Raw genomic sequence first — 13,428 nt, forward strand, 5'->3', positions numbered from 1 at the left:
CCAAAAATATTTTAGTTTTTCATACTAAATTAGTTAAAGTAATATGAAAGAATCTGGTGGTCTTCAGCTTATGATAGAATAGGCTACAACAAGCTCATGGCATACAAGACTTATTGTGACACGTGGTACACATGTTCACTGGCAAGCTTGTCCCTCTTACTGGCTTATAGAAACTGGCAGCTGTATTTCATTCATATATCTACAAGTTTGAAAGTATTTCTCATCCTATTCACATCTTCATGTCATCTTGTGGAGCTGTCTGGATCAAAAAGTCCAGGTCATCCTCGATTGTGTCTCAAGTAGGTCCTGGAGTTGGGGGCGACTCACTCTCTGTCTCATCTGTTCCATCTCACAGATTGCCTCTCTCCGCTTGGCCTTCTCTTCATCTATCCAGGTCTGGGGGACAAAGGAAGAGCAGTTAGTCATGTGGGTGAAAGTGCTTGTGATGAATGTGCACTTGGCTATCTCTTCCTCTATCCATCTATCCAAGTTTGGGGGAGAGACAAGGGAAGAACAGTTAGTCTTGTGGTTGAAAGTGCTTGTGGTGAAAGTGCACTTGGCTTTCTTCCTCTATTTAAGTCGAGGGGGCAAGGGAAGAGCAGTTAGTCATGTAAGGAAAGTGCTTGTGATGAATGTGCACTTGGCTTTCTCTTCCTCTATTCAAGTTGGGAAGGGGGTTGGACAAGGGAAGAGAGCAGTTAGAATTGTGGATGGATGTGTGCTTTAGTCTTCCCTCTCCAGGTCAAGAGGGGGACAATGGAAGAGCAGTTAGAATGTGAGAGTGAAGGTGCAGTGGGTGATAATAAGGAGGTGCTAGATAATGGTGGCATTGTGATGCTGCTATCAATAGTGGTACTTATTGAGTGGGGGTTGGTGGGCGTGTGTTGTGTGTGCGGTGCAGTATGGTGTAGTGTGGTACAGTGCAGTGATCTGGATCTGATGCCCACCCAGGTCCACTCACCTGCACTTCGTCTGAGTACATCCTGAGACTGAAGTCCTCCTTGCTTCGGAACCTCTCCCCACGGTACACTTACGGCATCTACAACAATTAACATCATCAATAAGTCAGTCTCAGCATCATCATCGTCATCACCTCTAGTTTCTTTGAGTGGCATTTTAGAAGTTCGGAAGTACAATATAGAACAAACTTTATGGATAACAACTTCTTTTTATTTGTGAGTGCGACGTTTCGATACAGATTCTTGTACCGTTGTCAAGCATAATGGAACATGAAGAAGGGGGAAGTGTATATATACTGGATGTAACAATGTAACAAAGAAAACAACATAATTAACATAATTGGCTAGGCAGAAAGCTGATGAAGTCAGAGAGTAGACAAAGGACAGTAAGGAAGCCAATGATGTACAAATAATAGATGTTTATACAGCAGAGTTTATACAGTAGATTGGGCTTGCATAATCTGATTAAATGTCATGTCAAAATATGACAAAACACCTCAGACCTGAAGCAAGTAGGGACTTCAAAAGAAGGGAGCCTACTTGTTATTTTAACCTTTCACGGCCTCCAGTTTGGAATCCTCGGGAGATCTGTTGTTTTACACTTGAGAGAGAGAGAGAGAGAGACCACCAAATACCATATCACTTTCAGTTTCACAAGGAAACCTTCCTAATGCAGTACAGGGCTTGACATTTAACCAAATTCTCGAACAAGACCACAGGACCAGTAACTTTTAAAAATCACTGGTCCTTACAGATTCTTACTGGTCCTGCTAGGGGACTCTATTGACAGCCTTAAATATCTACTGGACCGTGAGGATAGCACTTATCATAGTTGCACTGGTCCTGTCAACATTTTACTAGACTCGGGCCAGTGGGACAGCATGAATGTCAAGCAGTAATACTAGAAACAAGGGTGGACACAAATACAAAGAAGTGAGAGAATAATGTTTCAGCAAACTTTCAGCAGGGGGGACACCAGACGTAGGCTTCACTACTGGTACCACACAGGGAATAAACTCTGGTCTACTGCGTGATGGGCGAACACTTTATTCACGAGCCTACTACACCACCTGGTCACATGCCCCTGTCTACTGTATCATGGTAATACGAATGATACACACTTCCAGTCTTATGGCATCAGCTATGACTTCATGAAGAGTACCATGGTACTGATCACCATGGTGAGCTATGACTGATACCACCTCGTGAAAATGTCACATGCCTCCATATATAGTGAGACCCCGGATATCCGGACACATTTGTGTTTGCGTAAATCGTTCGGATAACTGAATATCCGGATATCTGGATTCCTGTCATCCAGGCTGTCGTGTTGAAACGGTAGCCAGCATACACTTCTAGTTTAAAATCACTTCCAAACCAATGTGGTCATTTTGATTTGCCAATTACAATTCACTCAGTGTCAGATAGGCCTACTGATCACCACCAATACCCTGCTGATCGGTCATTCATCCGGAATAGCAGACCTTGTGTCGTGTCAAGACACGGGACAACTCACGCTTCACTTCACAAGGTCAGCGGAAGATCAAAGCTTCATGCATTAATCTGGACTAGCAGATCTTGTCTCGTCTCAAGACACATGGGACTCTCACACTTCACTTCATACGGTCAGCGGAAGATCAAAGCTTCATTCAGATAATTGAGTCAATTTTGTGTTGATTTAGCCTGTTGGTTTGTAAAATTTACTGTCCGGAAACCGAAACCTCATCCGTTATAGACAGTCACTTTTATAACGTAAGACTATAAAAAATGGCCGGAAGGTGAGGTTTCCGGATATCTGGGGTCTGGGTATCCGGGGTCTCACTGTACCTTAATATAGACACTACGAGTCAAATGGCATCAGCTATGGCTTCATGAAGAGGACCTCGGTAATGTCTAGTCACCATGGTGATCTATGACTGACGTACCTGTGATCCCTCTTGATTAGCTGTGGTAGATATGTGAGCACCGGTCAGCCATGCATGCGGCCGTTCACACATGTCCCTCTCCTCTTCTGACAGGGAAATCTCCACATTGTACTTGCCGTGATCTGAAACACGTGGTGATCGATGTATAAGTGCTGTCTTTGATATAGAGCTGTCAACACTCTAAAAGAACCTCACCTATGAACCTTTGTCAGACACTATTCTCTAGTCCAACAGCAGTAGCTCACCTGGATAAGTAGCTCACCTGGATAAGTAGCTCACCTGGATAAGTAGCATACACAGCTGTTAACAAAAGTTGACAGCTCTTGAATAATGTAATTTTCTGACTAAAATTGATATTTTATACTTATCCTGACTCATGCTTATTGCTTGTCTCCCTTTCCTTCCGAATGCTAGTGGAACACTTGAATCCCCTTTTGAAGCTCCCTTCAAAAAAGCGGACGTAAAATCACTTACCAGGAGTCACCTCCCTTGCCATGTTTTGGCGGGAACGGTGCCACCCGTCTGCCATGCTTTTTCAGTCTCTCCGTATTATAACCCGACACACTGGTTTACTGGGAAATCCAGAGTGCCTTGAGGGGAGGTTGGGAGGGCTTACCTCACGAGTCAGGATAAGTATAAAATATCAATTTTAGTCAGAAAATTACATATTTTTCCTTATCCTGACTCATGCTTATTGCTTGTAGAATCCGCCGGTATAGGTGGTGGGTCAAGCCACCTCTGGATTCCTTAGTGATGAATTTACGTCCTATATACCCCATGGGAACTTTTAATGGCACTGCTGCTGTTGATCCATATGTCGAAATAATTTGGTAATTTGGGGGGACCACAATATATCAAACTCTTCTGTAAACGTACATTTGGATTTAAATAACTCCAACTCTTGATGGTCGTATCAAGTGGAGTAGTGACCCTATCCGTGTACCAGTAATTCCTTACAAGTACAGGGTCCAGTATTCATGCTAGTCTGTTCTAGACATGTACATGGACTATAAGCTCTATTCCTTGGAGTACGAGCTTTGCATGACATGCGGTAAAAGGGCGAGATACATCTCAGCGCCTTTGAGGGACCGTCAGCTGTTGAGCTACAACCAGAGGTCCAAACTGGTGGATACCGGAGACGTCCTCGGTAGCAAAATCTCTGAGGTAGTGGTTAGCAAATACTGTCCAAAAACACCCTTCCATGATCGTGGATATGGAGCAGTTTCCATGTAGAGCGAGTGTAGATGCCAGTGCTCTAACTTCGTGCGGATTGGAGGCTCGAGGAGGCTCAAGTCCTGCTGCCTTGTAGGCTCGTAGTATGATTGCTCTCATCCAAACTGATATCGTAGTATGTGAGATCTCTGTGGGTGTCTCCGACGATATGGGGATGAAAAGGCGTTTGAATTTTCGTCTCCTAGTTTTAGACTTCTGTAGATATATTTTCAGTGCTCTGACTGGACATAGGGATAAATCTTGTATATCCTGTGGACCAAGGATTGTAGATAATGCTGGGATGTGGAATTGTCTGTCCGGTTGACCTGGTAGTTGATTCTTAGCTATGAAATCCCACCTCAATCCTAGATGAACCGTGTTGTGACGTGTGTCAAAACGTATCCGTTCAAAGTCCAGCGGATGTATTTCTGACATACATGCCGCTGTAGCCAAGGCGATCAGAAATAGCGTTTTCTGTGTAAGAAATTCGTAAGAAGTTCTTTCTAGTGGTTCGTACACATCACTGGTGAGATGTCGTGAATACCACGCTGATATCCCAAGCCGGGCGCTTTAAATTTCATTTGTTGGTCTTCCAGTTTAAAAAGAGCGTAGCAAGGCCAGTAACTCTGGCACCTTGGTCAGTTTCACTGTCTTCATAGTGATAACTGAGCTGAGAGCCGCTAGGTATGTAGATAATGTCGAACCTTTAATTTCCTCATTTGTCTGAGATGACAAAGATATTCCGCCACTTGAGGATGTGTTGCTTTCACTGTAGTGAAACCTTTCTTCGATGCATATTTCTCAAAGCTTTGCCACTTGTCGCCATACAAGTTACGAGTAGATCTCGGCGTAAAGCTAGTGTAACTGCTTTCGCTGCTCTGGCGGAGTATCCTCTTTCGACAAGCAAGTGCGGATAACGCTCCATACATGTAGGTGGAACAATCTGGGATACTTGTGAACTTGCTTGGTGTGAGGATGAATTAGTAGGTTCGCCAAACTGGAAGTTGTATTGTTGGTTTTCCGATTTCTTGTAAAAGAACGGGAAGCCACGTTCTGTACTGGCCAGTAAGGCAACGACCAAAATCAGTTGTAGATTGTTTGTCTGCCTGATTTTCTGTAATACCTGTGGTATTAACACTGGCGGAAGGAATGCGCACGACGTTTAGCCCCTTCCCATGGGATGCTTAGAGCGCCTGTCGCCCATGCTTGTGGATCGGAATTGGAGAGACTAATGTTGCCAGTTGATTGTTGAATCTCGTGGCGAATAGGTCTACGAAAGTGGAGATCCTATCGTCTGTATGATGCATCTGAACGCTTGTGGATGTAACATCCATTCTGTTGGGGATGGTTGATGTGGTCGAGATAGCGCATCTGCTATTACATTCCTGGCTCCCGGAATGTGACATGCTTTCACATAAATGTTGAGATTGTCTATTATGTTGAATAGTTGAAAGCTGAGGTCTAGAAGATTGCAAGATCTTGTTGATCCTTGTTTGTTTATGTAGAACGCCACTGTTGAGTTGTCCGTATTGATCATCAATTTTGCGTCCCTTAGTATGTTGGACCAATGTAGTAGGGCATTTACTACTGCTTTCATCTCGAGCATGTTGATATGCAGATTCATTTCTTGTTTCGACCATTTCCCGGCAACCACTTCATTAGATGCTTGATTGGCATTTTAGAAGATGATATTTGATGAACATAGAGATTTTTTCTGGGTTACATCTTCTTTTTATTCTCGAGTACAACGTTTCAGGGCTTGTTCTGGCCCCATCATCAGGTAAACTGAACAGTAACTGTTAACTCTGGCCGTGACGTCACAATGCTTATGACGTCACAATGCTATGACGACGCAATACATGTGGTGGTCAATAGATACAGATGATATGATGTCATTCATACAAAATTGTTGATTGAATACTTTAGAAATGATTGAATTAGAAAGACAGAGACGTATTTATAAATGTATAGAATGTAAAGTAATAGCAGTGTATACATAGAAATTATGCTTTATACATGGGAACAGTGACGAGGGTAGGGTATTGTCTTATTGTTTTATGTACCATGCATTTGGGAGGTAGACACCCTGGTCCCTGTTTATTGCTGGTTTTGTGCGTTTGATGAAGATAGCTTCAATCAACTTGCGTTTACGCCAGGCACTGATGTTTTTTGAGAGGACTTCAGTTTCCCAGTCAATTTCATGATCGGGATTATTCATAATGTGTTCAGAAACTGCAGATTTTAGATCTGATTTGTCCACTGAAGTTTTGTGCTCTTTCACACGTGTAGCTACTGGTCTGCCTGTCTCACCAATGTAGATGTCACCACAGTCACATTTCAGTTTATACACACAGCCTTTAGGGTTGGATATAGCGTGATTGCACCCCTTACCATTTGCACGTATCATCAACTGTAAGTACATACAAACAAAGAACAACCTGACATTCCTCTTGAGATGTAGAGACAATGAAATTATTCCAAAGGGTTTTCGACTCAAATCACCAGTGGTTCCATCAAACCCAGCCATCAACAAAATCCTTCATCAAGCCAGTACCCGGATCCTTAAACAGCAGATCCAGCAAATGAGAAGGAAGAAGGCTTCCCTTGAACATGACTTGCAGAAATCAACAGCTATGCTTCAGTCAACACTGAATACCAACTTGTATGAGAAGATAAGTACCTTAACTAAATCTAACAACTACTCCCTGTGTGAGAAAATCAAGAAGCGCCAGATATTGAAATTCACCAATTTGAAACAGCAGAAATCAGATGTTACATCAACCGCTTGTGCCAAATCCAAACTTGATAGTTACAAGGAGAAAACTGTTGTCAACCTAAGTAGCAAAACTCTAAGTGCAGCTCAGAAATCCTTGTTGTCTAAAGGACTTAAATTTATCCCAACAACAGCTTCAGCCAACTCAGATGACTACATCGCAAGCATAGAAAGTGGTCTTCAACAACTTGCACCAAACGGAAATGTAGACTACTTGCGTCATCAGATATCGGCCTTGCTACAGCAACAACCCAAGAATAAACCCAACCTGACCAAAGATGAAAAAAGTGCCATAGCAGAGTTACGTGATGATGCTGACATCACTATCACCGAAGCCGACAAAGGAAAAGCAGCCGTCATTATGAATACACCTGAATTCCTGACCCTGGTTAACACTACCTTAAGTGATACCTCCACCTACAAACTAGTGTCTAAGGACCCAACTGCAAAGTTAGAATCTAAACATAAGAAGAACCTGAAAACACTTCATGACAAAGGTGAGATTAATGATATCATACACAACAAACTGAATCCCAACAACTCCCAGCCACCTTACGCTCGTGCCACTATCAAAATTCATAAATCGCCAGTGAAGACCAGAATTTTAGTGTGCTCCCCGAGGGTCGGTATTTTACAATACTGCCCAATTCCTGTCGAAACTTTTATCACCATTAGGGAAAGAAGGTAAATCCTTCATCACTGATTCATCATCATTTGTTAACAAACTTAAGGATTACCAAGCTTGTGGCACCATGGTCAGTTATGACGTGGTAGACTTATTCACTAACATTCCTCTAGAAGAATCCCTAGCAATCCTACGATCCCGATTAAAGTCCTGTATAGACCATATCGACACAAAACTTTCCATCGACAGCATCATCAGCCTTGTATCCAGCTGTTTTGAAACATCCTATTTCACATGGCAAGATCAGATATATCAGCAGATTCATGGTCTACCCATGGGATCTCCACTCTCACCTCTCATAACTGAGATATTCATGACCAACTTTGAGGAAATTGCTCTGGCTACTTCACCATTCCAACCACTATGTTGGCACAGGAAAGTTGATGACACGTTCTCTATCCTAGACAACCATCATGACCCCAATGCACTCCTAGATCACCTCAACAATCAACACCCTAGAATTAAGTTTACGATGGAAACAGAACAGCATAACAACCTCCCTTTCTTGGACATCGCCATTGAAAACTCAAACAACCAGCTCATCACGTCGGTCTATCGGAAACCTACCCACACAGACCAATATATTCACTATCACTCAAACCACCATCCCCAAATCAAGAGAGCAATTGTTGCCACACTTGCGAGACGCGCGAAAAAGATTTGTAGCCCTGACCTACTGCAACAAGAAACAGACCACCTGATGACAACATTCATCACATACAATGGTTATCCAAAGAACCTTGTAGAAACCACCATAAAGAAAACACTACAAGATCAAGTTCAGCCTCCTCCGAAACCTGAACCATCTCCCATCCGCATCAACATCCCGTATGTTGGGCCCATCAGCCACCAAGTCAGCAGACTCCTAAAGAAAATGGCCAGCATTGACACCACTTTCTCATCTGGCAAAACCCTTAAAACTTTGCTACGTGCAAATGGTAAGGGGTGCAATCACGCTATATCCAACCCTAAAGGCTGTGTGTATAAACTGAAATGTGACTGTGGTGACATCTACATTGGTGAGACAGGCAGACCAGTAGCTACACGTGTGAAAGAGCACAAAACTTCAGTGGACAAATCAGATCTAAAATCTGCAGTTTCTGAACACATTATGAATAATCCCGATCATGAAATTGACTGGGAAACTGAAGTCCTCTCAAAAAACATCAGTGCCTGGCGTAAACGCAAGTTGATTGAAGCTATCTTCATCAAACGCACAAAACCAGCAATAAACAGGGACCAGGGTGTCTACCTCCCAAATGCATGGTACATAAAACAATAAGACAATACCCTACCTCGTCACTGTTCCCATGTATAAAGCATAATTTCTATGTATACACTGCTATTACTTTACATTCTATACATTTATAAATACGTCTCTGTACATTTCTAATTCAATCAACAATTTTGTATGAGTATGTCACAGTATCTAAATTGATCCATTAATTTTGTAAATGACATCTGATATATTCATAATAAGCATGTGACGCCTATGAGCCAGAGTCATCTGTATCTATTGACCACCACATGATGATGGGGTCAGAACATAGCATTGTGACGTCATAAGCAAAAAGACGTCACGGCCAGAAAAAACAGTTACTGTTCAGTTTACCTGATGATGGGGCCAGAACAAGCCCTGAAACGTTGTACTCGTGGAATAAAAGAAGATCTAACCCAGAAAAATAAAATCTCTGTAGTGGATCTAGTTGTAGTCTCCCTCCAGCGCCATGTCTTAAGCTGACGGAGGAGACCTAATAGGCTCTGCCATTCTCGTGAGTGGTAACGGAGAGAGTAGAACTTGAGAGATCATTTGTTGAATCTTGATCCAATCCATCCTCTGGAACGAGAATGCGATTATTCGTTGTTATGTCGTATTCCTACACTAATTGCAAGTCCTGAGTAGGCTGTAGTTCCCGACTTCAGGAGATTTACTAGCCATCCTAGTTGAGTGAGAAGTCTGATGGTGAAGTTCAGTTGCAGTCTGAGTTGACTGGGATCTTGCTGAGCTTGAATCCCTGTCGCCTAGGTAGAACACACTCAGCGAGACCTCGACGATGTAGATATATATTGATGGGCTTTGTCACCGAGTAAACAACCAGGGGTCGACGATATTCCAAATGGCAGGACCTTCCATTGGAAATGACGTCCGCTGAACAGGAATCGTAGATATTTCCTTGATTCCTGATGGATCGGGATGTAAGCATGCATCCTGTAAATCTATGCTGGCGCAGATAGTCTAGCCGGATCGATGAGCTGTCAGAGCTGTGGAAGATGTATCATCTTGAACTTCATGGGTGGTAGGAGGTAATCTTTGTTGAATTTCCTCATGTTGTAAATGAGGACTTTTCTTTTAATTTTTCTTTGGTACCAGAAAATTGGGGAGTAGAAACCTGGTGTGACGCAGTGTTTTATCTCTTCTATTGCCTCTTTTTCTAGTAGAGATGTGATGGCTTCTAGTAGATTTCCTCTGGTCTGCAGCGTAGTTGTGAACCATAGGGTTAATTGTTACTGGTGGTACTGCTTGTAGCTGTATCCTGTAACCAGCGTAGAATCTGAGATCTTAAGTCGCCTTTGAAGAATTTCCCTCCCAGTAGAGTTGCAGACGCCCACCCACTTGTGAGGGTTGTACTGAACTGCTGGGGTGGAAGACTCCAGTCGCCTCGAACCTGTATTTCATCGCCTGGAACTTCTGGCTACCGAAAGGGCCGACCTCTTCCATAGTTACCTCTTGGAGCTGCGGATGGGCTTACGAAAAAAATCCTTATTTCCTTTAGCGTTGCCTGATTTCTTATCCCTTGCTCTCTGGATGCCTGCAAACTTCGAAATAACGTTGGGAGGTCTGACGTACTACACTGGCCAGTGTATCGATAGACTTGATCATCATTACTTCTCGGGAATCTTTAGCGACTTCCTTGGCGACTTCCTTCCTGCAAAAATGGATGGTGCTGACCAAGGGGCTCTGTAGAGTGTCTTGGTAAACTTCTCACTCCAAGTACATGAAGATAACAGTCCTTGCCTTCTTGATAAAGTTAAGCCTGCAGAAATGGATGATAGATGTTCAGACATGAACTGATGATCCTTTTTCTGTGTAAGTAGAGCTGAATAAACCATTCTATCTTCCTCTGAAGTTGAATTCTTAAACTTCGAGATGAGAGTCTCGTTGACAGCTCTTGACCTGGCTAGGCCGAAGAAGGTTCATCTGGTTACTGTGTCTAACTGTGCCAGCTTTTTATCTTCTATCTTGTAAGCTTTAGTCCGAGTGTCGTTGATGATCTTATAATTCTCATCTATCTCTGGGGCCTTCATGAAGGGTTCCATGTGGTGAAGAGAGAACTTTTTAGCGTTGAACGACGTTCATCTGACGTCGATGAAGATCTGCGTGGGTTCCGCGAACGTCTGGTCCTTCCGGCGAACGTAGTTGGTGCGGAGTCCACGTTGGTATGGCTGCCAGGTATTCGTGAGAACGCTGTAGTCGAGCTGGAATCTTCCTGTATGCTCTGCAGGACGTTGGTTCTCAACGGACGTCGGGTTCGTCGCAGACGTCGTCTTCGTCACAGCTCTCTCGCGTGCGAACCGTTGATCCATCAGATCCAACATCTGTTGGGTGAATTGCTGCATAAAGGCGCCCGGGTTGAAGGTCTGCGTTGTCTGTTGTACTGACGACGCATCTGAGATGGATGAGGCTTCTTCTGAAGGGCGTAGAACCTTCGTGCCGAACGTCTGCGTTGATAGGGTGTCCTGCGTGGTCACTGTAGAAGACGTCTTCATCTTCTTCTTAGATGTGATCTCAGGGATGAGGATGGGCGGCTCATCGTAGACATCTATTTCTTCCAGAGGGACGATCTCTTCCTCGAGCCAGCGTTGGCTAAGGCGGCAACCTCCTCCGTAGACGACCCCGTAGACCACTGGAATGGTGTATCTGCGCAGACACCAACTGCCGGTCCTCTGCAAGCTTAGCCGGTTTAGACATGTCGTGTAAAATCTCGTCTGGACCTGTCCTTTGCACGTCTAGACAGATAATATGAACATTTGTAAAATGCAATATCAGACAGGTGAAAACACAACTGACAACGAGTGTCAGATAAACATATAGGCTTGCAATTAGGACATAGGTTATGCGGATCAACAGCAGACAAACGATACCTACAATCAGAACAAGATTTCATCAATTGTAAACAATGTGAATAATCACATAAAAACGTGACAAAAAACGGAGAAATTTGAGATTTAATTCCGTACAATATTGTAGGTAAATGTTAGCTAAAGCCTTATACAGCTAATTTAGAAGAAAAGCCTAAATAATAAAAGGATATAAAGCCGTATAGGGGACCAGGTGCTCTCACAACCGACCACTCGGGCGAATCAGGAGAGAGTGAAGAGCATGGCAGACGGGTGGCGCCGTTCCCGCCAAAACCTGGCAAGGGAGGTGACTCCTGGTAAGTGATTTATGTCCGCTTTTTTGAAGGGAGCTTCAAAAGGGGATTCAAGTGTTCCACTAGCATTCAGAAGGAAAGGGAGACAAGCAATAAGCATGAGTCAGGATAAGGAAAAATAAAAAAACTCCTCATAAATTTTTACCACTAATATCTAATAAATAGGAAAAAAAGGTCATCAGAAACAGAACATTCAAACCAAGCTTCAGTTTTAGAGAAGACTGACTGAGTTTAGATTTATCGTCACATCGTATTTCAGCCATATCGTGTCTTTCAGAGAAGAAGATGCTTACAGCCCCAAATGCATTTTGAGGGAAAATATAAGTCAGTTTTCAGAACATGAGAAAAAACTAAACACATGTGTTGAGCCATACTGCTATTGGAACAAACACCAAATTTAATTGCATTTTGAACAAAGAAATGAGCCTGAATACCGACACCAAACACATTGCCACATACAGTGACCATCTCATACATCACATTCAAGGCCCTTTACCCCTTAAGTTTGTGGACACTTTCGGAAAAACTTTCTTTTTAGAAAAACAGATGGCTATCCGCAGACCATTTTAAAACTGAAACTTTGATCCTTGGAATAAATTTGGTTCACAAAATTGAAGTTGAATTTGTCAAACCTTTTCGAGGAAAAGTTGAAAATGTGAAAAGGTCCTGCACATGGATAAGAGATCACTTGCAATACAGGTGAGCCAAACATGCTCTCTACAAAATACAGGTGAACATGTTGCACATGGATAAGAGATCACTTGCAATACAGGTGAGCCAAACATGTTCTATACAAAATACAGGTGAACATGCTGCTGTACCTTCTATGTCGTCCACATCCATGTACGCCGATAGTTGATACGAAACAGGAACGATTCCAACACAAAGGCCACCACGATGTTCATCACAACCTGCAAGGGAGATAACTCATCTTCACTGATACTTCATCTCCAGCAAAATACATTCATCTGTACATTCATGTAGCGCTGTATAAATACCCAAATTTATTATTATTATTATTAACTGCTAGTGCGTGAGTATGGTTTATTCGCCGCTTTTAGCAACATGCTAGCAATATCAAGGCAGGGAACACCAGAAATGGGCTTCAGATATTGTGCACATGGGGGGGGAATCGAACCCGGGTCTTCAGTGTGACCAGCCAAAGGTTTAACAACTGGATTACCCAAAATATGAGTCAGATGGAAAAAACAATGAAAGCTAGATATGGATGCAATTTTGGAAAGGAAGTCTATTGCAGATTCACGTACTCCCGTCAGTGCCACACTCACCATCATGACAATGTAGAACAGCATGAAGTAGATCCGTGTCCACTCACTCATGCCCAACGCATACCCCTCCTATAACAAAACAATGCCACAGTGAAACATTAACATCCAACAAACAAGATGTACACAGAACATGGACATCTCACTTGGACTGA

The 13,428-nt window shown here is 43.0% G+C and overlaps 1 protein-coding gene across 1 annotated transcript in view; it reads right to left on the minus strand.

Annotated features, from left to right (window-relative positions):
- Window positions 1–299: 299 nt before the first annotated feature.
- LOC124256644 (two pore calcium channel protein 1-like) overlaps window positions 300–13,428 on the minus strand; it is a 65,389-nt gene continuing 52,260 nt past the window's right edge. Inside the window, 6 exon segments of the mRNA XM_046690619.1 lie at window positions 300–396; window positions 962–1,039; window positions 2,885–3,006; window positions 12,809–12,832; window positions 12,835–12,898; window positions 13,277–13,345. Coding sequence (XP_046546575.1) covers window positions 1,031–1,039; window positions 2,885–3,006; window positions 12,809–12,832; window positions 12,835–12,898; window positions 13,277–13,345 — 288 coding nt within the window. The 3' untranslated portion in view covers window positions 300–396; window positions 962–1,030.

Source organism: Haliotis rubra, unplaced genomic scaffold (assembly GCF_003918875.1).
Source record: "Haliotis rubra isolate DU_JTF1 unplaced genomic scaffold, ASM391887v1 Scf633, whole genome shotgun sequence".
Taxonomy (NCBI): domain Eukaryota; kingdom Metazoa; phylum Mollusca; class Gastropoda; order Lepetellida; family Haliotidae; genus Haliotis; species Haliotis rubra.